At 52.0% G+C, this 27,706-nt stretch overlaps 2 protein-coding genes across 17 annotated transcripts; both read right to left on the bottom strand.

The window, feature by feature from the left end:
- Window positions 1–1,381: 1,381 nt before the first annotated feature.
- TPPP3 (tubulin polymerization promoting protein family member 3) lies at window positions 1,382–5,179 on the bottom strand. 2 transcript variants are annotated; one of them, XM_010962469.3, is made up of 4 exons: window positions 5,022–5,179; window positions 2,318–2,511; window positions 2,047–2,200; window positions 1,382–1,931 (listed from the first exon to the last, which is right to left on the bottom strand). In XM_010962469.3, exons 2-4 carry the CDS (start codon window positions 2,503–2,505, stop codon window positions 1,743–1,745), a joined length of 531 nt encoding a protein of 176 aa, XP_010960771.1. In that variant the 5' UTR covers window positions 2,506–2,511; window positions 5,022–5,179; the 3' UTR covers window positions 1,382–1,742. The 2 variants fall into 2 exon arrangements, with proteins under 2 accessions (XP_010960771.1, XP_010960772.1); XM_010962470.3 differs by having other exon boundaries at window positions 5,012–5,163.
- An 835-nt stretch (window positions 5,180–6,014) lies between these two features.
- Window positions 6,015–25,916, bottom strand: ZDHHC1 (zDHHC palmitoyltransferase 1). 15 transcript variants are annotated; one of them, XM_074370580.1, is made up of 13 exons: window positions 25,618–25,916; window positions 19,290–19,487; window positions 19,029–19,075; window positions 17,424–17,700; window positions 12,806–12,981; window positions 11,118–11,219; window positions 10,589–10,713; window positions 10,330–10,488; window positions 9,968–10,080; window positions 7,141–7,223; window positions 6,814–6,963; window positions 6,599–6,677; window positions 6,015–6,489 (listed from the first exon to the last, which is right to left on the bottom strand). In XM_074370580.1, exons 2-13 carry the CDS (start codon window positions 19,371–19,373, stop codon window positions 6,346–6,348), a joined length of 1,539 nt encoding a protein of 512 aa, XP_074226681.1. In that variant the 5' UTR covers window positions 19,374–19,487; window positions 25,618–25,916; the 3' UTR covers window positions 6,015–6,345. The 15 variants fall into 15 exon arrangements, 14 of the variants coding, with proteins under 14 accessions (XP_074226681.1, XP_074226679.1, XP_074226678.1 ...); XM_074370578.1 differs by having other exon boundaries at window positions 6,814–6,907; window positions 25,534–25,915; XM_074370577.1 differs by having other exon boundaries at window positions 6,814–6,907; window positions 25,618–25,915.
- Between the last annotated feature and the right edge of the window lie 1,790 nt (window positions 25,917–27,706).

Here is a 27,706-nt window from a genome sequence, read left to right as displayed (position 1 = left end):
GACCAATTTGCAATATAGTTAAATTATTTTCACTATGAGGATATTTTAGTATTGCAAGCCAGAAGGATTTAGGTTTTACTCTTATTATGCTCATTTAAATAAACTTGCAATTCAAACAAATCCCCCAAGGCTGGAGGAGATATTCCTCTTAACTATTTGCTGGTGGGAGAGGTAGAGCTCTCTGAAACCCTTCCTGAGCAATGCAAGGTCAGCAGAGTCAGAAGGAGCCACAGATGTCAGCCATTAGGCAAGATTCTGCTGTGGCCAGGTGCTGATCTCCACCCTCTAATTCCCACTTCACCTCCCCAGAGTCTTAATCCCAAGCCACACTACCCCTCTATACCCCCACTCCAAGTGACATTGGGCTCAAGGGACTCTGCGGCAAGAACATCTTAGAACAGCTCATGGGATGAGGGAATAAACAATTGTATTGCTTTACTTTGTTATCTTGGTCTGGAAAAATATATATTTGTAAGTATGTGCCCTTTAAGCCTTTCCTAACACTCTTGAGAGCTGTTCTCTCCTGGGCAGTCCCTAAGTCCCATCCAGACCACTTGTCAGCAGGAAGGAAGGAGAGTTGGCCCCAAAGCCTTAGGCTTGGCAATAGCCCTGGCCTAATATCAGGAGCCTCAGGGGGAGAAAATGTTGATCTGGAGACTCCCAGGAGTCCTCAGGACCATAGAGAGAGGCCCCCATCCTCCTCCCAACCTAGGATGATGAACAGATGGGAGGGAATCGGCAAGAAGAGGGAGGGCCTGTCACTGTTGGACATCCTGCTCACCTGTCAAAGGCTGGTTTTGGGTGCCAGGCTACCCAGCCTCATTTTTGGAAGTCAGTATTGGGTCTTGCTGTGATAGAAAGAGCCTGGCCAGGGAGGCAAGAGGCATGGTTCTGGTTTCTATTCTGCAGAAGCCTCTTCACTCTTTGGGCCTGAGTTTCCTTGGCTATAAAATTGGGAATTGGACTATCTACTGTCTAAAGTTCCTTCCTGGTTCTGCATTTTCTGATATTCTGAGATGCAGCCCAAAATGATGTGCCTTGGTAGCCCTCTGGAGTGGGGACCTGTCAGCAAGCTTAGAGTTGAGGCCTGGCACTCGGCTCCATCAATGCTTAGCCCAGGCCAAATTTGCTGTCTCATCCATCCCCCTGCTGTGAAAGCAGAGAGGCTGAGGCCCTAATTGCAGGAAAGCAAGCTATAACGTTGGGACTGTGGGTCAGGGCTGAAGTAAAAGGTTTTTGATTTCCCTGTGGAGCACCCTCAGGCAGTCTGGCTCTGTGTTAATGGAAGGGGCCTGGTGTGTGTCTTTTTCTAGGCAGGGTTGAAGAATCAGCAGGATGTGAATGTCATTAGTCCTGTTGTCATATACCTGACCAGGCCATATTGGTACAAAAGGTGTCTTTATTGAGGTCTGGGTAAGAATTAGGCACTTGGCCAGAGCAGCAGCTTAAATATGAGGCAAGCAGGCAGCGGTTAGCCATGCCCAGGGCTAGGTTGTCGTGGTGAGGCTATAGGCACAGACTCTCCCCCAGATGGACAGAACTCAGGAAGGAAAGAGAAAGGGGAAGGGGACACAGAGCAGTCTGAGTCAGAGGTCTGGTGGGCTGGCCCCATGGGGCTGGGCAGGAAGCGCTGGGTGGCAGGTCCAGCAAGGAGAGGACTGGGCTCTCTTGCTCCATGTGCCCCTTAGGCCCATGCCTGAGCCTCTGGCAGGGGCATCCACGCTGGAGGGCCTTCCCAGGCCTCACTTCTTCACCTTGGCATCATAGGTGCCTGCATTCTTATAGGCACTCACATAGCCACTGTCATCCAGGATGTCCTGCCGCCCAGCAATGCCCTTTCCTTTGCCGCTCTCATCGAAGCGTTCCTTGTGGGAGCCCGTGTACTTGCTGGTGTCGGTCAGCCGTTCCACAGCACCCCCTGTTTTTGCTTTCTGTTTGGACAGAGTTCCCCCAGGGGTACTAGATTAGAGAGCCCAGCCCTTCCAACCCCAGCCAAGATTCCCCACATCCCCTTCAGTGTCCACCCAAGACCAGCAGGGCACTTACAGTGACGCCCACATTGGCTGGTTCCTTGCCTGCCACCAGCTGGCAGATGGCTTCGAAGGCCTCCTCCTTGCTCTTCCCCTTGAATCGCTTGGTTGCCAGCTCTTCTAGGGCCTTCTTGAACTCCTCGTAATTGATGACCCGGGCAGACTTCCCCCTGCCAGGTATGTGGGCACCATGAGTTTTCCCCCTTTTCCTCATCCTCCCTGGTTCCATTCCCCCCACCCAATTCCCTTTCTGGGAACATCAAAAACAGAGACTGCCTGGGGCTTACTTGACTTTGGAGAAGACGATGTCCACATCAGTCCCTGTCACGACCTTTCCATCAGCCACCTTGCAGTCCTTGCACAGCTTGGCCCAGTTCTTGCCATTCATCTCTTGCCCACTGGCCTTGGGGTCACCATGGATGGCAAACTTGCGGAAGCTTTCCTCCAGCCCAGCCACATCTGTGCTTGCTGCCATGCCACCCTGTAGGTACCCATCTTGGTCACCTTCCAGCCAAGCTCCACTCCCCTCTCCCCAAGGCACTGAACATCAATGCCTCTACCTCAAAACCTACAAGATCAAACTTGTGGGCACTTGTGCCACATACCCTCAGAGCTGGAGATGGAGCTGCCTAGGGAGAGGGGCCAGAAACCAGTGTCTGACGGGGTCCCAGAGCTGTGAGGAAGAGCCCCAAGAAGAAAGGTCCTGTCACTTAATGCCAGCGTGGCTCTGAGTAGAGTTCAGAGATGAAATCATGATGCTCACACCAGGCTGGGAACAGAGTGGCACTGTCCTGAAAGACTATAAGGGCAGCAGCTGGGGCCATGGTTTTGTCTGGCCCTGTCACAAGGCCTGCTTGGGTGGAAGTGAGGGTGTCAGAGCAGGCCCCTCCCTGGGAATTCCATGCCAAGATGGGTCAGGACCAGGCCAGGCTTATGGTTGGGCAGGTATTTAATGAGGACAGTGTGTCTGTCAGGGTCATGAGGACCCAGCAAGACCTAGTCCAGGCTGAGAAGGGAGACAGAGCATGGGCAGGGGTGCATGCCCTAGGCAGGGGTGCAGCTGGCCTAGCCAGGACCTTGTTACTATTTGCTGTTAAACAAAAACATGAGGGGAGGGGGAACTTGGGGCTGGCCTGGCCACAGTTTGTGAAGCCTGGAGACAGTTGCTAAGGGAGGGTGGTGCTGCTTGGAGAATGTTGCTAAGGGCTGGATGGTGTCAAGGCGGCTCAGGGAGAAGCTCCCAGTGCTGCTGGGCTGGGCTGGGCTAGAGAACAGGGGCTCACGGGTGAGGCACCAGCACTCCCAGTGCCTGGGGTACAACCGTGGCTTCCTGGCCCCTTGCCACCCATTGGGGCTGTAACCTCCCAGTTTATGGAGTTTAGGAAGATTAGGAGATTGGGAGACTAGCCTGGGTCGGGGCTGTAGAGTTATGAGCCCCCAGAGGCATGTTGTTAGTAAATGGCCTTGGCCCTGTAATCCTCACACCTTCTCTCTGCACTGAAGCACACTTTCCGTGTCTGCACCTTTAGCCCTCCATGCAAGCCTCCTGGCCACACCCTGAACACCACCACACCAGTCCACACTCCCACAGCTGTATACACTCAGCACTGGCCCTCCATACCCTCAGCCTTATTCTCTCTGACCACAACCTTAACCCAGTCCTCAGATCACCCTGACCACACCAGCCCTGTACTGAAGTGCCCCCCTCTCCCACAGCCCCTACTACAGTCCCCTGACCACACCCACAGCTCTGGGACTGAGGGCCTGGACCATTCCCTCAGCATCTACCTCCGACACAATATAGTAACAGCCCTGTGCCAAGCCCCCCCCCCATAATACCCTCAGCCCTGCACTAAATGGTCTTCCTCACATTTTCCCACAGCCCCCATTGCAGTCTCCTGCCCACACCCTCAGCTCTGCATTGAAACTCCCTCCATGTAACACAGCCTGGTACTGAGGCCTCCCTGACCACACCCTCAGCCCTGCACCTCAGCCACCTCCATCTTTACACCAGAAGCCCTGGGACTGGGTTGCTCTGTCCACACACCCACATCCTTACTGAGACCCTTAACCAGAGCCTCACAACTCACCCTCTCTCCACACCCCTGTAGCCCCTGACCATATCCTCACAACCCACCTTGTCCTCATACCCATAGGCTTGCATTTCCAAATTCCTACATACTATATTGACACACCCCTGTGTTGAGACCCCCTTAGCACACCCACCTCCTCTACTGCAGCCTCCTGACCACACCCTGAATTGTGTCCTCAGCAACTATCTTCCACCTCTGCCTATTATACTAGGGCCTCCAGTGACCACACCTGGGTGCCTGCCTGCATTCCCCTTTTCCACTACTACTGGGCTTAACACTGAAAACCCTCCAGTGGTGACCATAGTCACCTATCCCTAAGTTGCAGTTTCTGGGACTGGGGACACCCACAGCTCCTACATTGCAGCAACTCTGTGGGCCAACAATCCCTTCCAAATGGCACTCCTCTTTCCCTACACTGCAGTCTCCCACCAGGAACCCAGAGGAGACCAGCACTTGGCTCATCAAGGGTAAAGTTGAGGGAAGCTTGAGTGCCACAGGATGCTTGTCCCAGGGGCCTAGCAGGACCCTGCACCAGTGCTCACTCCTGTCCGTGGAAAGATGGATTCTTGGTAATTTAGGGCTGATCATGTGGCACCAAGTTGCAGGCCCTAGTCCCAGGGGTCTGCAGGCTAAGCTCGCTCCCACAGGGACAGCTGGAGTCATCAATCAGCGTGGGGGTGGGGGTGGAACACTTGGGCCCGGGGCAGGGCCGCTCAGCTGGTGTCCTTAGCTCGGTACCGTCCGGGGTTAAGACCCCTTCCAGGCCGCTCAAACCCCTCCCCACCCCACCCTTCCCCACCCAACCCCTTTCCCTTCCCCTTCCCCTTCCCCTTCCCCTTCTTATCGTGCAGAAAACTGATTAGGGTGGTCGGTGCCGGGGTCTCCTACCGGCTTGTACCTTGTGGCTGCTCCTGCAGTGCGCGTTCGGTGAACAGAAGGACGCAAGAATGGACCGACGGACGCGGGAGACTGGGCGGCTCCGCAGCTCTGCTCCCTGCCGGCTCTGGGGCGGGACTGCAGCCCGGGCGGATCCGCCGTATTATCCCTTGTTTCTCAGTCTCCATGGAGACGGCGAGTCCCACCCCCGTGGCTGTCTCAGCGGGAGAGTGACCAAGGTCACGCAGGCTCCACCCACCCGACACCGCCCTCTCGGCGCTTTACGGGGTTGGAGCTGCTGAGATAGCCTCATCCCGCTGCTCCCGGGGCAGCTCCCTAGCCTTTTTGGTCGGGGAGCCCAGACCCCTACAATTCCGGACGTCCTCGGATGGCCCCCATTCTAGGCTCCAACCAAAGTTAAAAGCTGGTCCCCACCTCCAGGGGCAATCCAAACCGATGGCCTTTTGGGAAGCGGGGATGCAGAGGAGCAGGACGGTCCCTTCCCTTAGTGACAATGGGATATAGGGCTGGCTCAAGACCACAGGTCTCCAATTAACATGTGGCATCCCAAATCACAAGTCCAGATCGCTGGGGGCGGGAGGGAACAATGAACGAAACACCAGTGGCGTTCCCCAAATCCTGATACTCCGACATCCATCCACCGCCAGGAAAAAGCTCCTGGATCTCCCAAATCCGCGTCCTCGGTTATTCCCACCCTACTCGTGTTAACCTTGCAGTCCGTGCTCCTGCTGCTGCCTCTGGAGCCCCAAAGCTGCTTCCCCTCCTCTCTCCAAGTGCAAACCTTATCTTCAAGAAAAATAACCTCCTCCAGGCAGCCTTCCAGGACCTTTCCCAACCAGAAACCCCGCACTTGAGCACCTCAGGTCCTTGTGTATCTCCTCCCTATGACAGTGTACGGAGAGGACCCACCTCACCCTCTGCCCCTAGGCTGACCGGCAATGGTCCGGCTCTAGGAGGGCCCGTGGCCCTTGCCATTAAGAAACTATGCACTAAATCCGCAAAAAGCATAAAAGTTTATTGGAGCATCATGGCTGGTGGGGCAGGTATTGCTGAGTCGTCGGGGTGAGGGGCCGATCCCGCGGGCCAAAGGGGACCCTAAAGTGCATTTGGTGCGGCGGGGGTGGGCGTGTTGCATAGAGAGTCGGGCCCGCCGCTCCTCCTCCGCCCTCCCGCTTCTCAGCCCAGCTAAGCCAAACCCGCCACCGGGCCGCCCGGCGCCCCGGGCTCGCCGCTGCTCGGGCTCACGAAAACGGCAGGCGCACGCGCCTGCAACGCCAGCCCGGGCTCTCGGCCCCTGCCCACGGGGACGGCCAGAGCGGCACTGCCTAGGCGTGTCTGAGCCACTGGAATCTCGTCCATGGACTCGGCTGACGCCGAGTGGTAGGTGCCTGCAGGCCCAGCGGCGTGTTTAGGGCTGGTGCCCGCAGAATCCGAGGACGAGCTGGAGCGGCGGCCCAGGGTCCGGGGCCCTGCGGGGTTGGAAAAGAACGTAAGACTAGGGCCTTAAGACTCTCTGCGGGCCTTTCTTTCCTTCCCTTGAGCTCCATAAGCAGGGTCCGGCCAGGAAGGGGCGCTCACCCGGTAGCCTGGGCAACGGGTGCTCCCGGTCCAAGGTCCCAGAGGTCGGCACCTTATACATACGCCGCTTCCTCTTTTTCTGCAGACAGAGAGAAGCCTGAGTACCCCTTCCCCAGACCTCACATCACCAAAGGAAGCAGAGGAGTGGAGCAGGGTAGAGGCTTCTTTCCCATCCCCTTCCACCTGAGCATGGGGCCCAGCACAGTACCCCCTACCTGGGGTCGGATCGGGGGGTGCAGAGCAAGAGTCTCTGGGGAGGAGGGCGGTGGAGGCTCCATTTGGCTGCGGGTGGCAAGGAACCGGGAGGGACTGAGGGGGAAGTGGGAGGATTAGCACTGGATGCTGTTGTTCCTTCAAATCCTTCCCTGTTGGAGGTCCTAAAATAAGCCTCCCTTCCTAGCTGGAAAGGAGCTTTTATCTGTCCAATGCCACACTGGGCTAGACCAAGACCTGTGCCTTGGCCTAACCCCTTTCTCCAACCTCAGATGGCCCTGCCATGCCAATGGGAGATGTGAGGTGGCACATGCCCAGGTCGCACTCACTTGACATTCACTGTGGCAGGCCTGGCCTGGCCAGGGGGCTCTGGGCGCACATGGCTGAAGGTCCGCATGTAGAACTCCATCTCCTGGGGAAGGTGGGGGTGAGGGAGGCTGGGAGGCCAAGTGTGGGTCCAGGGCCTTCTGGGTCCTGAGCCCACCTGGTGGTCCTGGACACAACACCCCCTCACTGGCCTCTGTGGGAGGTCTGTGCACAGAGGTCTAGGGCTGTCCTCTGGCTTCCCAGCTATGCTGGGAAAGCCCCAATGCAGAATGAGGCTTAAAACAGCTGTTTTTGTACCTTACCCCATCCCACCGTTTTTCTCACTTCATTTAGTCAAACTCCACCTCCTCCAGGAAGCCTCCAACCTCATGGATCCAATGCACACAGTCTAGAGCTGTTCTGCCCAAGGGGTGGGGGTAGGGGATGACAAAAAGGACTCAGAGAGATCCTCTGCTGCTCCTGGCTCCTCCCAGGGCTCCAGTGTCTAAACCTACTTTTTCCCTAGTTGGGAGACTGAGCAGTTCACATACCCAGGTGTGCACCCAGGGGTGTGACGCTGCATTCAGGGATCCATGGCTCCCCAGAAGCTGAGTGCCAGAATCTTAGCTGCTGGCAGGGCTGGAGGGATGAACAGTCTCCCCAACTCCTACCCAGAAAGGGAAGGCAGTAGGTGGTGGAAAAAACAGTGCCACAGCTTATGGGCCAGTTCTCTGTCTTGTTTAGTTGCTGATCTTCACAGGGACTGTGGGAGTGGCAGACCCAACTTCTGAAAGTGAAGGGGGCTGAAGCCAGGAGGTAGAAGTGACCTAGGCTTGCATCCCAGCACACAGCAAGCAGCCCAGCTACGCCCAAGAGGACTGCAGGTGAGAAAACAAAACCCAGGAAAAATAACCTGGGAAGGGAGCCTTGCAGAGGGTGCAGGGTGGAGCCATGGCATCGAGGCCCCGCCCCCATCAGGCGGGAGGTCATGGCACCAAGACAGCTGTCGCCTGCTCAGCAGTTGTTTCCATGGAGACCCAGGCATCCTGACTAATGTGGAGATGACACTGTAACAGCAAAACCGTCTCTAAAACAAGCCTATGTTTGGGGGCAACGGCTCCTAAGTGGGGCTCCTCCCACATTCCTGCTCAGGGTGGGGGTGGGGAGGCTCCCTCTGGGGTGGCCCTGGCAGATCTGGGGTACAGAGCCCAGTTGGTCACCAGCTGGCTGCACAGATGCAGAGAATGAAGCGAAGCCCAGGGCAAGCTCTGTGCCCAGCATCTGCCCAGGCCGGCCCTTTCGGGAGGAGTGTGAGGGTGCCAGCCTGAGCAGAAGAGTCCTGGGAAAGAAGGGGTCAAAGGCCAGTCTGGGACGGCAAAGGAATCCTTCCCCCAAATTCTTCCTCTTTGCTAGTGTGGACTTAGCACCCCTCCAGGGCCCAAGAGAGAGGGGCAAAGCCTACCCTGGTGGTCCTAGGTTCTAGGGGGAAGGGTAGAGGGGAGGGCAGCAGTAGAGGGTGATCTCAGAAGCCTGAAAGACCAAAATGGGACAGGAGCCAGGCCCTAGCCAACTGAGGGAGTTTGAAGGTGTCACGAGAGTGTCTCCATTCAAACCCCTCTCCCCTCATCACAGCTGTCCCTACAATCCTCCCTCAGAGACCTTCAAAATTTGCACATTCCTTAATGGTAACATGGCACCTCTCAGCCTCAGCCCTCCTTTGTACAATGGGACAAGCACACCACTTTTCCCCTGGGGAGGTCTCCCTCAGGTCATTTACAGATACTAAATGTCCCTGCTGCCAGCACATCTGGCCCTGCCTCAACTCTGAAGCTTGAGAAAGTCTCCTGCCTACTTCTCAGAGCCTGTCTCCTCTGTGAAGTGGGGATAGGGATGATGCCCACTCCCAGGATGGCTGCCACTATGTTTGCCCAAGTTCAGTGCACAGCACCATGGCAGGTACACAGTGATGTGGCAGGGGGTCTCTACCAACAGCCAGCATTCCCCTAGGCCTGCCCAGGTCTGGCAGCCTGGCCCACCCATGGCAAGAAGAACAGGAGAGGCGGGGTCCCAAGTCCTCCCCAATCTGTCCACCAGTCTGTGTTTGTGTCCAGTTGCCATGAGGACTTAGGATCCAGAACTCAGCATTCCCAACAAGGCCTGCCTGGGCCTCCTGCCTTCCCAGTCCCTGGAGGCTCCAAGGAGTGGACCGCCTCCACCCCCAGCTGCTGACCTCAGGAAGCCAAGGGGCATGGGAATAGGGATAGGCTGGTCAGCAGCTGGGCTGGCCAAGCCCAAGACCGGGCTGGAGGATTGCTGCTCCAGAGTGCAGGGACCTTAATTCTTCCTAGACCCAGCTTGTTTAACCTTTCTTGGCCTCAGTATGTTCACCTGCAACAATGGGTATGGTAGCATTACCTGCCTTATGGACTGTTTCAAGACTTAAGTAGGGTAATGGGTATAAGGGTGCAGGATCACAGACAGAGAGAACTGATGGTTCCATCCTGGTGACCCAGTCACTAGTCTCTCCCTTTTTTTTTCCTTCAGTCCCAACCTGCCTGCTTCTAGGCTCCCACATTCTGCACCCTCCAGCACATGCTTGGAGCCTGGACAGGTGCATACATAGGGTCAGAGAAATGCAGGGCTCCCTCTGGCTGTGCCCACACTTGAGCAAGCAGGCACGTGCTTAGTACAGGACCTCACCCTTGCTGCCTCCACCATCCCCTACCCCAGCTGCTGTTTCAGGCTTGCTTCCCTCTGCCCTGTCTTGTCATTGGCTACTCACAGCCCATCAACCCTCCCACACTTGGGCCCCATCTTTCACTCCCTCAGCCCTCTGGGCTACTTCTATACCTGAATGGGCCGCATCTTGGGGGGACATGATTCGAGCTCCCTGTGGGCCCCCTTTGCCTCCTGTGGTGGACGATGCTGCACGATGTACTCATAGGTGGTGAGTTTGTGCCACACTGAGGGGGTGAAGAGAAGGCTCAGTGCAACAGAAAAGGAACCCTGAGGTTCAGAAGGTAAGGGAGGGTATACAGTCACAGGCTGAAACCATTATCCCCATATACGCTAAGCCATGGAGTAAGACCAGGTTACCATTAGAGAGCGAGCACTGAGAAGGGGCACAGTTTCAGGGCTCTACAGCCCAAGTAGGTACCTTACTATAAGTCAGGTGTGGGTGTGTATGTGGGGCAGGAGTGGAGGGCACTTACTGAGATAAAAGTGGAAGCAGAGCAGGTGGCCGAGCAGAGCTGAGGAGAGCAGGCCCAGAAGGATGAGTAGGGCAGCCAGAGCCAAGATGGCAGGAGCCTGGGTCTCCACAGGGGCAGCAGGCAGGAACACAAACCACACATCTGTGTGATTCTTCAGGACTGCAAGGCACGGACAGACTGTGCTCAGCCAGGTCTGTGACTAGTGACCAGAACAGGCCCAGGGTTGTGGGGTGGGAGTGGGTCTAGAGCCCACACTGACCTTCAAAGTGGCGGTTGGTACGCAGCCGCATGGGGTTGACAAAGAACTCCACAAAGACATAAGTGGCCACCAGCACGAGGAGCAGGACACCCAGTAAAGCAGATGCCACACTGTGTAGAAAAAGCCTGGGCCCAGCCATGGGCAGCTGTTAGCACCCAGGTGCTCCAGCAGGGTAAGGACCCAGAGCTCAGAAGGGCCCGTGGTTGGGATGGGGAGCCGGGCCTCTGACCCCAGAGCCCCAACTCCTCAGGAAGCTAAAGACTTAGGGCAAAGATTATAGTGAGCAGACACCCCCAACAGGCTCCCCACCTTTCCCTGGGCCAGCAAGAGAAAGACCCAAACCTACCCACCCTCAGTGTCCCAGGCAGCGGCCATCAGGAGCATCACCCTCAGACCAGAACACATTAACACACATCAGCGTAAGGTCCCCCAAGTACCACTATTCTTGCCCTGCCCCATATGCAGGTTCAAGACTCGTACATTCAGACATGCATCCCCAGGCACTTTTGTGGCCGGGGCCAGCTCTCACCGGTAGTTCCTCTCGCCCACGCAGTTATTGAGCCACTTGCAGTGGTGGTCAAAGCCGCACACGCACTTGTTGCAGGCGCTGCAGTGCTTGGAACGAGCGCTCCTGCGGTGGGAGGAGGCACAGCGCGGTTGCGGGCTCATCCAGCTCTTTGCTGCCTGGCCTGGCTCGGAGGGCGCTGGAGCGAGTTACCCATCAGCGCCTATGCCGGCAGCGGAGCGCATCTACTGGGAAGCGCGCACGCCCTCTGGCGGGCTGCACTGTGCGTCGGGGCACCAGAGGAGGTAGCGCATCTGAAGGGGCGGAGAGGCAGGGAAGTGGCGGCGGAGAGGGGGAGTGTACCCGCGGCGGCAGGACGAGTAAGGGGGCATTATACTGTCCCAGTCTGGGACTGCGCACCTGGGTGATGGTGATGTGAAATGAAAATCGGGTTTCCTTTCTAAGTAAGGACTCCTGCGCCCAGCCAGGAGACAATACAGATGTGGGGCCAGGGAGAAGAGGGCAAGGCTGTTCAGTGCAGGGCCTGCGTTGCTCTTCCTGATATCTACATTTTTTGAGTCTCTGTTTCTCTACCAGACTATGGGGATTTTCTTCGCAATCTTCCAGAGAACTCTGGGCTAATCTAAAGGGAGCCAAAGGAAGAGAAGCAAACTGACATCTGGGTGAGCAGTTGGCAGTTCACTGCAGGGGGTGAGATGAGATAAGGCCACATTAGGAATGCAAGTGAGTCCCCCTGCCCCAGGAAGGGACCAATAAAGCCCAAAGGAGTGGACGAGTAAGATGCAACCTTCTCCCCTAGAACAGAACGGAGCCCTGGAATAGGCAGCAACTGCCAGAGCATACACTGAGGAACAATGCACTGTGTCTAGTGAAGGAAAGGATGGTCTGATGCCAAAGTCCTCAGCATCTGAGTGTCATTGGCTCTTTCTCTGTTCTATGGACAGAGCCCCTTCCACAGGCTGCTTGGGTCTTAGATTAGAAGTGTGGAGCTGGCCTTGAACCATACCCCCATCCCTGATCCCCTACCTGGGGTTGGGAGACTGAGATGCTCTAGGGAGGCATTCTGACTCCTCTACCTACTAGCAGTGTGATCTGGAGCAAGTCACTTGGCCTCTCTGGGCCTCAGATTCCTCATGCATAAACAAGGATAACAGTATCAAATCTGGGGCTAGGCAGGCTGGGTTGTGAATCTGGCTCTGCTGCCCAACAGCCGTATGATCAACCTCAAGCTGCTCAGCCTTTCTGAGCATTGGGCTCTTCCTCCTCTGTGAACTGAGAAATATATTGCCCATCCTACAGGGTGATTGTTCATAAGCACTTAGCGCAAGGTAAGTACTCAAGTGTTAGCTCCCCTCCCCACCCCTAGCTGGGAATGATTGTGAGAGAAGAGGGGTGGGGTTACTGGCAGAATTAGTCATTAGAAGTGTTTGTGGCAGTGCGAAATGTTTCCTACTTTAACTGTTGGAAATGCTACTCCTCATCTTCTGTTTCCAATCACCTTCTCCTCACCTCCTTCACCCAATTTTCTGTCACTCCATCAAGATTCCTGACTGTGTGAAACACGAGGATTATGAGGCTTCAGGATGACTGTAAAGCCTGGGCATACTCCTGTCTGCCTTGAGCTCCTGCTGGCAGTTCCCTGGGGGCACTCATCTGCCCAGTCCACACACACCCAGTCCACATGCACTTACACATCCACGTCACACAAGTTGCAGTGCAGGTCTTCAATGACATGTGCATGTTGGCTGCGGTTGAAGATGGGCAGGGGCCCTGCATAACTCTTGTCCCGCACGTTGGCATCTGCTGGATCGATGGAAACAGCAGTCAGGTGCACCACGAGGTGGCCAGCAAAGATGGTGCCCATGCACTGGCCCAGAAGGTTAAAGATTCACGTCATACTTTTTTCTAAGAGTCCCACCCCTGCTTCCTGTAGCCAGAGAACTGATCACTATCTCCATGCAACTCCCTAGTGCAGAGACTCTCTGCCTGTCCCCCAAGAGCCTCCCTGTCAGACCTCTCTAGCATACCTGTGCCCCAGGTGGAAGAGGAGAGGGGTCATCTGGTAATGGAGCTCACAACCCAGCACTGCCTGCTGCTACCGAGGGGCCTAACCGCAGGGACCTGGCCTCACTGTTCCAGGCCCAGGGAAAGCCCTGGCTGGCCCTACCAGGTTTCAGATTCTAAATGGTAAAATGAGACCATCCTCTAAGGTTGAAGGACCCAAAGTATAAGTTCTAAGCTTGTTTATCTTGCTTTCACAGGAAGTCAGCTTTGAGAAGGAATCAGCCATCCTCTCTCAGCAGTTAGGCCAACTGGAGAATCACTTGCAGACAGGGCCTCATATACCCACCACCTCCACAACCTAAAACCAGGTACTTGGAGCTCTGAGGCTGAATGTTTGGGGATGGCCTAACATGTTCAGGGGCTGGCCAGGGGCAGCATGGCTAATTCCTGGAGCTAAAACACAGATCTTCCAGGATCAATCTGCTCAGCAATTGGACCAAATGCTAGAGACAGGTATGCTGACAACTTGCTACAAAGTCTGAATGTATAAAAATTCACTAATAGATTCCACCCAGGCAGCCATCCACCCTCCATCTATCTATCTATCCATCCATCCATCCATCCTCTTGCTAGCCAAGTAGTCATTATCCCCCCATCATTCATCCTCCATCCATTAGCTGTCCAACCTCCTTTTCTCCTTTCCTCCTCCTCCCAGCAGCCAAATTTCCCTACATGCTACATGAGCCAGTCTCCACCTTAGTGTGCTGTACCAGAGCTGAAAGAGACAATACTGTGGCCCACTACAAGCTTTCTATCCCTACAGCCTTGGCCATGGTCAAGTCTCCACCTCTGACCTGGGTTATTCCATAGTTTCCTGACTCTTCCCCTCCTGTCTGGGTCCCCTTAAGTCTACCCTTCACCTGGTCCCGAAGTGAGCTCTGAAAAGCTTAAACCTAAGGCCTCAACTGCTTAAACTCCTGCAGTGACTCTCAATGGCTCTCAAGCTAAAGTTTACTCTTGAGCTAAGTGCCAAGGCCCCTTTAGCTCTGGCTCCTCTCAAACCTCTCTGGTATCACCAACTGCTACTCATCACCACTTCAGCCTCTCTTCAGACACACTGAATGTGGGCGAACATTTAGTTTCCTGCTGTTCCAACACTTCTCCCTCCCCCAGCCCCCTGGTTCACTCATTCAACTGTTTACTGAGGTTTTTCTCTATGGCAGGACTGAGGAATATGGCAGGAGCAAGACAGACTTGGTCCCTAGCTCCAAGGAGCCTACAGTCTGGTGGGAAACACAGATGTTAATCAAATAGTGGGTTGATTGCAATGACGAGAGTTCTTGGGACTGTGTGAGTTTGTAACTGGATGACCTCATCTAGTCTGAAGGGATCTGGAAAGCTTCCCTGAGGAAGTACTGTCTCAGCTAAAACGTGGAGAGGAACAGATAACAGGGATCTGGCAGGTAATATAAAGAGGAAAGGAGGCCTGGCTGGGTACTGGGAGCAAGCAGAGTCCTAACTAGGGGGTGGCTGATGTGTGGTTCCAGATCAGCTCATTGCTGCCATGCAAGAAAGAGGGCCCATGTCACCAAATTCTGGCTTTTCAAAATCTGGATTTGTGCACATTTGTGTCTGTATAAGTGAGGCCTCTCATTTTTTAAATATTGACAAGGAAATAATTTTTAAAATGTACCTGCTGAAAGAACACTTAAAATATGTCCATTGTGTGTGTTCATTATCCCTCAATTAAAAAAAAAAAAACCTATGGACTAAACTAGCCCATAGGCTGCTATTTCTTGACTTCTGACTTAACTGGGTAGTGGGGTGGAGAGAGAGAGAAGTGAGAATAGGGGTTTCCACGCAGAGACCAGTGTTGTTGCAACAGAGAACAACAGAGGAAATAATGTAAGAAGATGCTGGGGAGATGGGCAGAGTCCAGAATGTGCAGCACCTTGAGGATCTTAAAACTTAAAGCAGGAAGAAGCCATTAGAAGGTGTTAAGCTAGGGAGTAACTTTATCATATTTGTTTTTGAAAGGGCACTCTGGCTGCAGGGACACAGATGGGCTGGCTGGAGTGACAGTGTGCATGGGGAGACCTGTTTGGAAATGAAATGGTCATCTAGGTAAGAGAGGCACATGGCAGTGGGGAGAAAAGAGGGAAAATTCAATAGCTTTTTAAGAGATAAAATCAACAGGACTTGACGACTGACTCGGTATAGGCGATGAAGGAAAGTGGTGGAACCAAGAGTACCTAGAGAGGCCAGGAGGAGGGAGGAGGGGAACGCAGAGCAGCAGGTGTGCATCTGGGCTCATGGTGATGTTGGTCTAGACGGCCCCCCTCCTGCACCTACAGTCTGCTATATGAGCTCCTACCCCCTTACTTACTACATGATGATCTACAATCTACAAGGCTTTCCTCCAGTTGGAAGCTGAGCACCCCAGAGCTGGGGCCCTATTTTACTCATCTTTGCAACCCTAGGGCCCAGGCCAGTTCTAGGCCCAAGGTGAGTCCTTAGTATATACCATTACCCTACCTCATTCCCCAGGGGCCCCTGAGGGAGCCTACAAAAGGAAGGTGACTTTAATGGGAGGACAGAGAACCATTCAGGCCTGGAAATAGCAGTGTCCAACCGGGTGATTCTGTGAGCCTCCAGCATAGCCCAAAGCAATGAATGTGGAGAGGACAAAACCCTCAAACCATCCCACTGCCTCAGAATCTGGCTGCCTGAACAGCCCTTCTGTCCTCATTTGATACCAACTGTGTGACCTCAGGAAGTCATTTAATCTCTCTGGACCCCAATTTCTTTTAGTAAAGTGAGTTGAACACCTTCCTTACAGATTATTATGAGGACAGAATGAGATCATGCATGTAGGGATTGGCACAGAACCTGGCATATATAAGTGCTCAATAAATGCTAGTTACACTTGTTTACTGTCATTTTCTCTGATTCTACTCACTCTAAACCACGTAGTTATTAATCTGGCTTCCCAGGTACCCCAATGGCAGAAACCCAGGTAGTCCTGAGTGAGTGGTATACCCATTCAGGACCATGGAAGGAATGTTCCATGAAGCATTCTACTTAATAGCACTGACTAAGCCCTGTTGGTCACCTCAGAGAAACTCTAGTTTTAATTTACAGAGTTGATGACTAGGCCCTGGGCCCTAGTGAAACAGGACATTCCCCAATGACATTGCTGGTGTCTGAGGCCGACAACCTTCTCTAGAGTCTTTCTCCACCCACCTACCTTTGTCACCCACCAGCCTAGGGCTTTACAGTTTCCCAAGAGAGCATGCTCACATTCATGGCTCATATATTCTGGTGCTCACACACACTTCCTTGTGTGCTCCTTGTCCCCACCTTGGGAAGCAGGTAGGACTCTTCCTGTCAGACAGAAGAGGAGGCTAAGGTGTGGTAAGCTGGGAGAAGCTGCTCAGCCTTGTGCAGCCCTGAAAAGGTTGAGTTGGGACCAAGCTCAGGAGCTGGCTCTAAGCCTGAGTCTTTCAAATTCATCCATGCTAATTCCTTTAGCTCACCCTAGTCCAAGGAATCATCTCCATGAAGCATACATGCCAGGGTACATTCTCATGGGCACCCTCTGGACAGGGGCACATGGCCACACGCTATACCCCAATCTCCCAGCCTTGCAGCCATGTCCTCTGTTCCTGGGGGTTATGGCCAGGGCTGGGGCAGTCATACCAGTGGGCTCAGGCATGTTCATATTTGTCACTGTTCCCAGGAACCTCCAGGGCATCTTTATCCCTCCTCTTGTCAATTCAACCTTACCCTTAAAGGGTCTGATTTATAAAATCAATGAGCTCCTAAACAGTCTTGGGTACAGCATAATAACCTCTCTAAATAAAATCACATTTTAAATGTACCAGTAAACGTACTATGTAAAGGAATTCTACCACGATTATTTTCAAAAAGTGAAAAACTATTTCATAAATGGACCAATTACTCTATTTTATCCCTTGTTGAGCAATGTACACTATTAGTTTAAAGAGAACTTTAAAGTTCTCTTCTGTAATTGCTCTTGTGGTACCTAAGTTGATGAGGTTCCCATCTGTGTGGGGGCTTTCAATGCTCCAAGGTTTGTTAGGTCTGTTCCCTCACCCCATCAGGCAGATGGATCAGATGGAAGTTGGAGGCCAGGCAGGTAGGCAGGTGGTCCCCCCCCTGCCCAGGGCAGAGACAGGGCTCTGCACTCTGAGTCTTTGGAGCCCAGCTTCAGATCTCTCCCATGTCTCTCCATCCTTTGCCCCCACTCTTCCATGTACCAGTCCCACACTTTCCCAAGGATACAGCATAGCCAGCAGGCACCCAGTGGTGAGGCAGGAGGGGAACGAGGACCCCAAAGCCAATCACAGCAAAGAAGAGGTACAGCAGCCAGGCCACAATCTGGAGCGGGTGAGGGGGCCAGCTCCACCCATTCCGGCGGGACCGTTGGCCCTGCAGCTCTGGGGAGGGTCTGCTGGCCTGCGCAGATGCTGTCCACACACTCTTCTCGGGGGCTGTCTTGTTGGAGGGCTTGTTGCAGATGTTCATCTCCAGAGGGAGAAAGAGTAGAGAGAGCATTAGCCTGAGGAGGCCTGGGCTGGAGCCCAGAGCCTCATGCCTACAGCCAGGTTTCAGCAAGGGGGGAGCAGACTGGGATGTGAAGCCATCTCCCAGCTACTCTGCAGGGGAATCCAAGGCCCTAGCATGAGGAAGCCTGCAGTGAGGATGGATAGCAGCAGAGTGCTGGTCTCAAAGCCCCAGAGTGAGCTCTGGCCCTAGCCCTAGCCAGGACAAGGTAGGAGGGTCTAGGGTTTATTCAGGACACAGTGTGACTGACTGCCTATTACTCAAAGCACTCTGTCTCCACAGCCATCAAAGTTAAACTCAGTAAGACATGTTCTCATCTGGTAATAATATCAGGCTGGGGCCAGAGTGATGAGAACACACACTGATTCTGTTAGGATTAGTCACCTCTGTCCTGAGGCCCCAATGCAAGGAAAACAGGGAATGGGGGTGCTCAGAAGAGGGATCTGGCCTCTGCCCTTCAGCAAGCACATAATCCCTTTAAGGACTAGGGGACCCTGAACCATCTCCCCTGTGCCTCAGATGAGCTGCCTGGGCCTCTTGGCTGGGGAGAAGCCAGCATACAAGAGAAAGGGGGAGGACTGTGATTCTAGCAGCGGAAATGACCATGTTTCTCTAAGTAAAGCTGAGCCTGGTGCAGTAAGAACAGAAAGGTGCACTGATGCCTTGGACTCAACTGAGGGAGCTCAGGGAAAGACCTGCCTTCAGAGCCAAACCACCAGATGGCAGCACTACTCCACCCCCATCTCACCATCCTCAGTCCAAGAGCTGACCTGGTGGTCAAAGTTACATGCAGGGCAGGCAAGGTGGGCCTATCAGAACAGGAAAAAGAGCCCAATCCTTGGTATCTTCTGGGCCTGAGGTGGGACCAGAGCTTGGGCAGGCAGTGCCCTACCTGGGTAGACAGGCCAACTTGAAGGTCTTGATGGGAAAGTCAGGAGCAGGGGCAAAGCCCTGGCAGCTGGGACTCTCCTTTCAGGAGCCCATGCCTATGGGCTAGGGAGTCTAAGACAAGAGGTATGGCAGACTCCCCTCAGCACATCTTCCTGGAACACCTTCCTCACTTCTCAACTCAACAAAATGTAACTTGAACTTCAGAATCCAAGCAAGCATCACCTCATCCAGGAAGCCTTCCCTGATGCCCGAAGTAGGTCAGGGGGCCTTTGCGCTCAGTTTCTATTGAGCAAGTCACTTTGCCATTTGGAACACTTTGCCATCTCCATGTCCTTCCTCCTATTGTGCCAGCTTCCCCTAAGGGTAGCAAAGGTACTGTAATTCATTCACCTCTGTTCCCCATATTCCCTCCCCCAAGTACCCAGAACATACCTTGTACATAGTAGGTGCTCAGTAAATGTCTGCTGACTTGAAAACATCTGAAATAAAAGGAAATGTGGGCACAGTAAATGGTATGGAATCTGGCCATCTGGCCCATTTTGCCCTGCCTTCAGTCTGCACAGCCACCAAGCACCCATACCCACCACCCCCAGATCCCCCTGCCACTGGCTATTACCCTCACTGCCAGACATTCGCATTCAGCCACTCTGCCCTTCATCCCACCCGAGACCCAGAGCCTCCTGTAAACCAAACCTGGCGTATCTGTAGCCTAATCTCAAAGCTAAATGGAGTGACCCTAGTTTTTTCCCAGGGACTCCCCTGGAATCCTTTGGTCATTTGCTTTGTCTTCAGTAAAAAGCAGTGGAAGGTGAAGAGTCCCAGCTTTGGAGAAATCAGATCTAGGTTCAAGTCCTAGTTCTGCACTTGCTCGCTGAGTGGCCTGAGTTTCATCTGAAAAACAGGGGTAGGGATGCCTATTTAGGACTATGCATAGATCAACAGCACTGTAGGTAAAGCCTTGACACAAATGCTTTCTAAGTGGTAGACATTATGATTACCCTTAAAATAGCCCTCTGGGGTGACCTCATCTTTTCAAACTGAGGTGGTTACTGCGTCTGACATTCTATGAGATTTTATGAGGTTTATACCCAAAGTGATGGGGTTGGTTGAAGTTGCTTTCTTAGTCAGTAGCCCCAGGGAACACACTGTCATAAGAGCTGGGCCACTGGATTGTCATCCTAACCTTCTCAGCTTTGGTCAAAAATGACAAAAGTGATTTTTAAAAAGCTGGCATCACTTTATTTTGAATGTCCCCAGAAGCAGCAGATCTTTGACCTTGCTTTTGGAAACAAAGGTCATCAAGTCAAGCTCTGTGAATACGGAGCTGGGTGGTTCTGTTCAGAACCGCCTGTGGTTTGCACACAGATTCTTCAGTGACACCATCAACAAGGCAATTCCTTCGAAGGGAACCCATTAATTGGGATCCCTAAGTTCTAGTTTTATTTTTGCCATCCTCACACATCCTACCCACCTTGAGGTAGTTTCTAAAGAAAGAAGCAGAGGCACATGGCTGACATGTCCCTGCTGCTGGAGTGGGCTGGCAGTGGCCACAGGCACCCCCAGTGCTGCTGCACTAACCCTGATATCTGAGGCAAGAGGAGTCGCCATCTAAGGCCAGGGGCCTACCACAAACAGCCTGAAGGGTGGTTCTGATTCCAAACCACAGCACCCTTGGCCCAGAGAGGTACCACTTGTATGAACCGTGGATGAAGGGATGGTGCCACTGGGTCTAGGTCCCTTGCGGCAGCGGCAGCACTCCAGACTAGATAGCCAAGCTGGCCAGGAGGCATGCCACCTGCACCAAAAGCCTGGGCCAACCAACTCTTAACTGATAAATTTTCCATTGCAGAGTTGGCTGCCACAAATTCTTTTGGCCCCCAAATTTTTTATTAAAAGGGCTGGGAGGAAGGAGAGAATTCAAGATGGGGCCTCAAGCATAGATGGAACTTCTCTGGCTGCCCCTCTTCTCTCAGCACTTCCCTAGGAGACTAGATTGAAGGATGCATGGTTCTGCTCCCAGACAACTCAGCCAGCTTGTGTACTCACCTTGGCCCAGTCAGTGCTTATTGGGGCCTAGCCCCCTGTGTGCACTAAAGATGCAAACACAGATGAGACCAGGTTCCTGCCCTCAAGGTCTTGCTATGTGGGAACCCAGACAGACCTAGACAGATATCAGGGCAGTGGATGAATGGGTATTTAAGCAGCCTTGCAAGGGCGATCCATTCAGTGTGACAGAACACAGGGTAGATGGTTTTGGGGTTAGAGAGCAAGGTCCAGGGAGAAAGAGATGAGCCCCGGGGAGCTACAGGGTCAGATCCCCAGTGGAAACTGAGTTCCCCTAAGACTGAGTTCCCTTACCAAAATTATGATTAATCTATCCAAAACTCTATCCGCTTTCTTGTCCCCTCTGACCGCAATCCTGTGCTAACTGAACACTAAACAACCAAAGTCAGCTGACTAAAACTGCTGTTGTTGATAGCATCATTAATGTACTAAAATTGCGACTATAGATTTTATCATTAACATACAAACTCAGGTTGTTTCTCCCAAGCAAGATGAGCTAACAGATCCCTAAGCCATGGACCACCTGGCCAGAGAGTCATAAATCAGAGACATTCTGACACCAAAAACTATGATTACAAAGCATAACAAAAAGTCACAAAATAATGATTAATCTCAGCCTCACTGTTCTTCCCCTTAAAAAAAAAAAAGCCCATAACTCAAAGACCAAGTTAGAGTGGATCAGAGGCTTATTTCCCACTCCCTTGCTTGGTACCCTGCAATAAACACTGTACTTTTCTTCACCACAGCTCAGTGTCAGTAGATTGGCTTTGCTGAGCATTGGGCAAGCAGACTTGACTTTGGTTTGGTAACAAGGTGATCCTAGGAAGCCAGGTCAGTAAACTTAGGCACCGTTGAAAGAGCCACAGGGAGTCACAGGAAGTTTAGAGCAGGGAAAATGACATAAAGGTGATGGATGTTTTAGAAAGATTTCTAGTCACAGTGGAAAGGAGGGCATGAGCAAGAAGGGAAATGGCTCGGGGAGAGGTGATGCCACAGCAGGCTGGCCTTGGGAGGAGTTGGTTGGGAGGCAGAGGTCAAGCCCACAAGCTCCTTCCTGCACACCTAATGCCCCCACTGCATCTTTGGTGGGCTGAGAGGTAGGTGGATTTTGATAAAAGGTTCTTCAAGTACATTATTTTGCTGCAGAACAAACCACAGAGTTAAACTTATGAAGACCAAGGGAAGACAAGAGTGAAGAGGTCGCATGGAGTGTTATGGCCAAAGGTAGCTGCTGCTTTGGTAAGTCAAAGCCCCACCTGGCTTCTGAGGCAGGCTGAAGGGGCTGTGCAGGCCCCCCACCCCCATGTCCCAACAAGGTGAAGGCCATTGCTGGAATGACAATAATCTATGTTAACATTCACTTGCTAAAAGCTGCATTTTCAAACTAAGGTTAGGCTACCTTAATTTATATGCCTAATTTAAGCGAGGAAAATCTTACCTCATTATGTTGTGTTGAATAAGTTCTCATTATGAGCTGTAGAACAGTTACATGACTGATCCATTTCCCTCTTGCCCACTTCTGCTCCCACCAAAGAAATATTTAGGAATGTTATTCTGAGATTTGTGAATGGCACTGTCAAAAGAACTAGACTGACATGAAAAGTACTAGCCCTGGAGAGGCTGTGGGCATCCCTGCATTCCTGCAAGATGTCTGAGGATTTTAGGAAAGAATGAACTTAATTACTAAAGAGGGTTTGTTGGGGGAGGCCACAGAACTGGGAGGGTAGAGTGAAAGGGTCAGAAGAGAGGTGACAGGGCTGATGTGAGGGTTTTAAGGGCCTGGGGATCTGCGCTACCACTGGGGAGAGACAGGTTGGAGCCAGGGAAATGGGGTAGGGCTGGAGACAGAACCTGGTTCCAGTCCCTGCATTGCTGCTCACAGATTGAGGAACACGGTGGGCAAATTTCACAAGGCCACCTCTTTGGATCTCTCCTTTATTTATTTTTCAAAAAAGTTAGCTGGAAGGCAATTTGGCAATGTCTACCAAACTTCAGAACACATATACCCTTGGGCCCAGACATTCCATTTCTAGGTATTTATTTATCTTATACATATGCTCATAAAGTGCACAAAGTTTCATTGCAGTCTTGTTTGTAATAATAAAGGACAAAAAACCAATATAAACAAATATATGAACATCCACATATTGTAATGCCATACAACATAAAAAACAATGAGGGGCTGCCTCTCTTGCTCCCTTCATCTTTGGAGACAGCCCGCACTCTGTCTATGGAGTGTGTATCTACTTCTTTAACCTGAGTACTCAACCCCCACACCTCGTGACCTTTCTTTTGCCTTCTGAAACAGCCTATGTATCTCTCTAAATAAATCTACCTTTACTCAAAAAAAAAAAAAAACAAAACAATGAGGGATGAAGTAGCTTTTGATACACAGTTAAGCAGAAAAGCAAGACATGGGACTGTTGTAGTGTACCCTACGAGTGTGTAAAAACAAAGGGGGATGGATAGACATTTATGTTTCTATATGCACAGAGTCTCTCTGGAAAGAAATGCAAGGAAGCAAAGAAGGCAGCCTCTGAGATGGAGATCTAGTGGTTGGGGGTGAGAGAGATTTGCCTTTACTATGTACTCCTTGGTGCTATCTGGAATCTTTTTTTTTTTTTTTTAACCATGTGCATGTACTGCTTTTGAAAAAAAAAAAAAAAACTAGGTCAAATAAATAATTGAGGATGTCATCTCTTACCCTCCTTGACCCATTGGGCTGCCATGTGGACCAAATGTGCTCATATGATCCAGAGCCCTGTACTGTGCCAGACAAAGAAATCCTACCATGCAACAAAAGAGCACTCAGTTTTAGTTCAATGCTTTCTCACTCTCAAAAGCAATTCTGAGTTGTTCAGCTGAAGAGCTCCCTATGAGCTGTTGGGGGTTTCATCAAAGCTGGAATCAGACAACCAGGCAGCACAACACAGGAGCCGCTGGGCAGGACCTTGTTCCAGTCCTCAGCTGAAGTTCAGCTCAGCTCTTGTGACTCCAGAACCCAAAGGGAAGGAAGGTTTCACTCTCAACCATCTTTTCTTTTTGCTAGAAGATGTATGGTTGCTGTGTGAGTGATTCTACAGGTATTTTGAAACAAGTTTTCCGTTTTTTCCCCAGGATCTGCTTTTAAACCCATTTTCACTGATTTAACATATGCCTTATTTAGCCACATAAAGGGGGTGTGGAAACAAAATGCTGCATGGTGCATACTGTTTTACAGCGTAAAACGTCATTTATAAAAGAACTTTTAAGGGGCAAGTACTTTATCAGAATTCCCCACAAGTGCCAGAGAAGTCGCTGGCCTTAAAATTCTGGGGAGTGGCTACAGTTTGACTAAGAGATGCACATCACAATTCCGAGAAAATAAATTGGAGCTTCAAGCCATTCTCATAAACCTCTCCAAGTTGTTGGTCACAGATGTGGCTGGATTCTTCATATCAACAACATGCAGAAGTCTGATGCTAGGGCAGGAAAAGCTTGAAACCTCAGTCATTCCTGAATTGACATGGTCTGCAAACATTTTCTGTGCCATTCTCCTCCTGAAGCAACCAATGCAAACTGTTTAGGATTCAAGTTAAGCCAAGGAAAGAGGACAAGAGGAGGGAGCTGAAACAAAGCCAATGAGTAGAGGCAAAAGTTGTTGATTTTAACCAGGAAACCAACTCCCATGATCATAGGAGCAAGCCTTGAGGAACACCCACCAAGAAACAGTCATTAAGAACAAAGTTGTGACAGAACAAAGTAAGAAAAACAAAAGAAAAAAAAACCCTGGCTAATTAAGTACCAGTGTTGCTTTTATTGCATCTTATGGTGATTATCTGTTTACAAACCTGTCTCCCACAGTGAACCACCAGTTCCACAAAAACAGGGACCACCCCTCACCCACCTCTGAATACAGCTCTCCTTCAGGAAGGGAAATTAAGCCAGAAACTTCTTACTGTCTCTGCTACCATCACCTTAATCCAAGCCCCAATCTTTGCTCCCCTACAATGTTTCAATGATAATAATGACCATCATCAGCATTTAAAGGGCACTTATTCTGTGCCAGGCATTGCTTTAAATACTTAGATGAAATTCACTTATTAAACCCTCACAATTCTCTGAGTAGGTCCTATCATTTCAAATTGTTCTCATAGAACTCTCTAGTCATTGGTCTCAGATGTGGTTGGCCCCTCATTTTCTTTCTCATAAACAACATACAGAACAATATGCCCCTTTCACAGATGAGAACACTGAGGCTCAGAGAGACTAAGTTGTAAGAGGCACAGCTAGACTGGCAGAACTAGGATGGCCCTCAGCTGACTTCCTGGTGTGCCCTGTCACAACCACACTGCTCACAACAGCCAGAGTGAGGTGAGCTTTTCAAAACTTCAAAGTCATCAAAACTCCTCAGTGGTTTCCTCCTGCTGCTAGGATAAAGTTGAAACCCCCACCACCTCCTTCAAGGTTTCCCTCATCCTTTCTGCTCCCCTGTACCTGCTGCCTCCAGACCTTTGTATTTGCTTTTGTCTCTTCGAGAATGACCCTTACCCTGATCACAATGCTGGCTCCTTTTCAACCTTCAGGTCTTGACTTTAAAGTCACATGTTAGAGCAGACTCTCCCTGACCACCTCCCTCCATTTCATCACGAGAGCACTTAACCCGGCCCGAAAGCACTTTAGTCATCCATCTGGCGCCTGCTTCCCGCACCCCAACCCCTGCCCCGCCTCTCTTTACACTGTGGGTTCTGGAAACCAGCCGCGTCCTCATTGGAGCCCCCCGTGGCTCTCTGTGGCCCTGCGCCTGGCAAACAGCCTAGCACACAGTAGGCGCTCAATGCAGGTCTGTGCGCCTGATGAATGCTAGACGGAAGCCTGGCGCTCTGTCCGGTACCTGGAGTTTGGCTGGGCGGCAGAAGCTCTGTCCCAGCGGTTCAGGTCAGGCTTCGAGGAGACAACTGCGGCGGGGGCTCCTCACCTGCGCGTCGTGGCGGTGGAGCCAGATAGGCCCTGCCAAGGTCACTCAGCGGTTCAGTCACCGCTCCTGGCCGTCCACCCTTCCCCAGGACGGAGGCTCTTCAGACCCTCGCAGCGGAGAAGGTCCCTGGGACAGGGTGGAGGCGTGCCCTGGAGCGCGGCCCCATACCGGGCCGCGCGGCAGAGGTTGGATTCGCAAGTTCTCCAGCTCCGGCTGTAGCTGGCTGGCTGTATCGCGGGGCCAGGCCGAGGCGGGCTGGGCCTCGTCCGGCGCTCGGCCCGTTCCCCTGGCAACGACGCGGGCTACGGCGCCCCACAGCGGCCAAACCGCGCTGCGTCACGTCGCGCTGGCACCCCGGCTCCGGGCGGGGCTCGCCAAGGAACCCCCCCTCAGCCCTAGGCCGCCAGGTTCACGTTTCTTTCCAACCTTTCTCCTAGAAAACCCACTTCCCCCACCCTCAATGCACAGCTTGTCTTCTGGAAATACTAATTTGTCCCAGACGTGCTCCAGTTTCTCCAATGAGCCCACCGCTCTCAGGTAGACCCCCAGTTAGCCCACACACTTAAATGAGTATGTGCTGGGCACTGGACGTACCACGGGGAACACCCACGAAATCCCTGCCCTTCAGGGAGATTACAGGCTAAGGGGAAGGCAGATCTAGACAAATAAATATACAAATAAATATTCAGGTGCCCTATAATTTAAAGTGTGAACTGTAAGAACACAAAATATCTCCTTTCTTTATTTCCTTTAAATAAAGCATAAATCCTACTGGGAGCTCCCATCTTCCAGGCTGGTGAGAAATTCAGTCTTGGTCTCCACTAGGCTCCTCTTTACCCAGGTTATTCCCAGGGCTCAGGATCTCCTGCAACAGTAGACAGTTTGAGAAGCACTCTCTGGTCATGGGCCCTCTCTGGTACTGAGGCCACAACCATTGTCCCATCCATGGTACTCTTATATTTGGGCTTTGTGGGGCCATGCCTGCTGCTCCAGGGCTGCCAGGAAACAGGTGCCTGCTTCCTCTGTTCCAGGGTGTGTGGAGTGTCTTCCCTTTCCCTGCCTGGGGGACCTCCCTGCTGGACCTGGCTTCCCTGAAAGCCCCCTCTTTGCTTCTTCTTGGGAACACTCAGGATGGACCCTCCCATGAGCTCAGCCCTTCCCCCAAAACAAGAATAAGCTTTGTCTTCTACCAGCTGACCTATCCATATATCTAAGGCCCTGAAAAGGTGAGAAGTTGGCTGGCTACCTGCTCAGAATGGGCTGGACAGAAAACATCCCTATCTCTAAAAGGTATCAGCCACAACCATACAACAAAAGCAACAGAGAAACTCCTGCTCTATCACATGCCAACTATGAGTCCTATGCAAGTGACTTAAGTCTACGGCCATACCACCCTGAACACGCCCAATCTCATCTATGCAAGTGACTTAATCTCTCTACCATACAAATTCTTGTTTCCAGGACTGATAAACTCAAACTCAATATAGAATAAATATCAATACTACTCAGAAATACAAGATGATTGCTCAACTCTTATCTGAATTACAGAACTCAGGGTCAAAAAGAGATGGTTACCTAGAAATCAAGGTGGAGGTTAAGCCCGTGTATGCTGACAGGGAGGGAAGGGATCTGAGAGTCACAGCCATCTAGACCTTGGGTCCACTCTCCTCCCAGCTACTTCTCTTAGATGTCCCATGGGAATTTATATATCCCTATATGTCCTTTCCACAAAACTGCTCCTCCCCTCAGGCCCTCTGAAGGGCACCATTACCTACCCAGTCTCTGCCTAGTCCTTGCCCATTTAACCCAGACAGTCCCCAAGATCATGCAATCCTTACTCTGAAACGTGTTCTTCCCACTTCACTCCAGCCCAGATCACCAGCATCTTCCTTGCTGACCCTGCAGAAGCCTCTTTTCTCCCTAACATCAGCCTGTCTCCCTCCAGTCTGTTCTCCTCCTAGATGCCAGGCTTATTCTTTCTCTTTGTTAAAGTGAGTGATAGTCTGAATAATGGCCTCCCAAAGATGTCCGTGTCCCAGTCTCTGGAACCAATGAATATGTTACCTTAACATGGCAAAGTGTAACCTGC

Source organism: Camelus bactrianus, chromosome 9 (genome assembly GCF_048773025.1).
Source record: "Camelus bactrianus isolate YW-2024 breed Bactrian camel chromosome 9, ASM4877302v1, whole genome shotgun sequence".
NCBI classification, from domain to species: Eukaryota; Metazoa; Chordata; class Mammalia; order Artiodactyla; family Camelidae; genus Camelus; species Camelus bactrianus.
This window is presented reverse-complemented; position numbering and strand designations above follow the sequence as displayed.

What these genes read in the sequence shown, in the direction of transcription:
- TPPP3 (XM_010962469.3), bottom strand. Translation starts at nt 2,505, where the DNA reads ATGGCAGCAAGCACAGATGTGGCTGGGCTGGAGGAAAGCTTCCGCAAG. An exon ending in ATCGTCTTCTCCAAAGTCAA is followed by an intron (nt 2,201 to 2,317) that starts GTAAGCCCCAGG and finishes CATACCTGGCAG; the next exon opens with GGGGAAGTCTGCCCGGGTCA. An exon ending in CAGCCAATGTGGGCGTCACT is followed by an intron (nt 1,932 to 2,046) that starts GTAAGTGCCCTG and finishes CTGTCCAAACAG; the next exon opens with AAAGCAAAAACAGGGGGTGC.
- ZDHHC1 (XM_074370578.1), bottom strand. Translation starts at nt 19,373, where the DNA reads ATGACCAAAGGATTCCAGGGGAGTCCCTGGGAAAAAACTAGGGTCACT. An exon ending in CTGCTTCCACTTTTATCTCA is followed by an intron (nt 10,081 to 10,329) that starts GTAAGTGCCCTC and finishes TCACCCCCTCAG; the next exon opens with TGTGGCACAAACTCACCACC. An exon ending in CCTGCCACAGTGAATGTCAA is followed by an intron (nt 6,908 to 7,140) that starts GTGAGTGCGACC and finishes CTTCCCCCTCAG; the next exon opens with TCCCTCCCGGTTCCTTGCCA.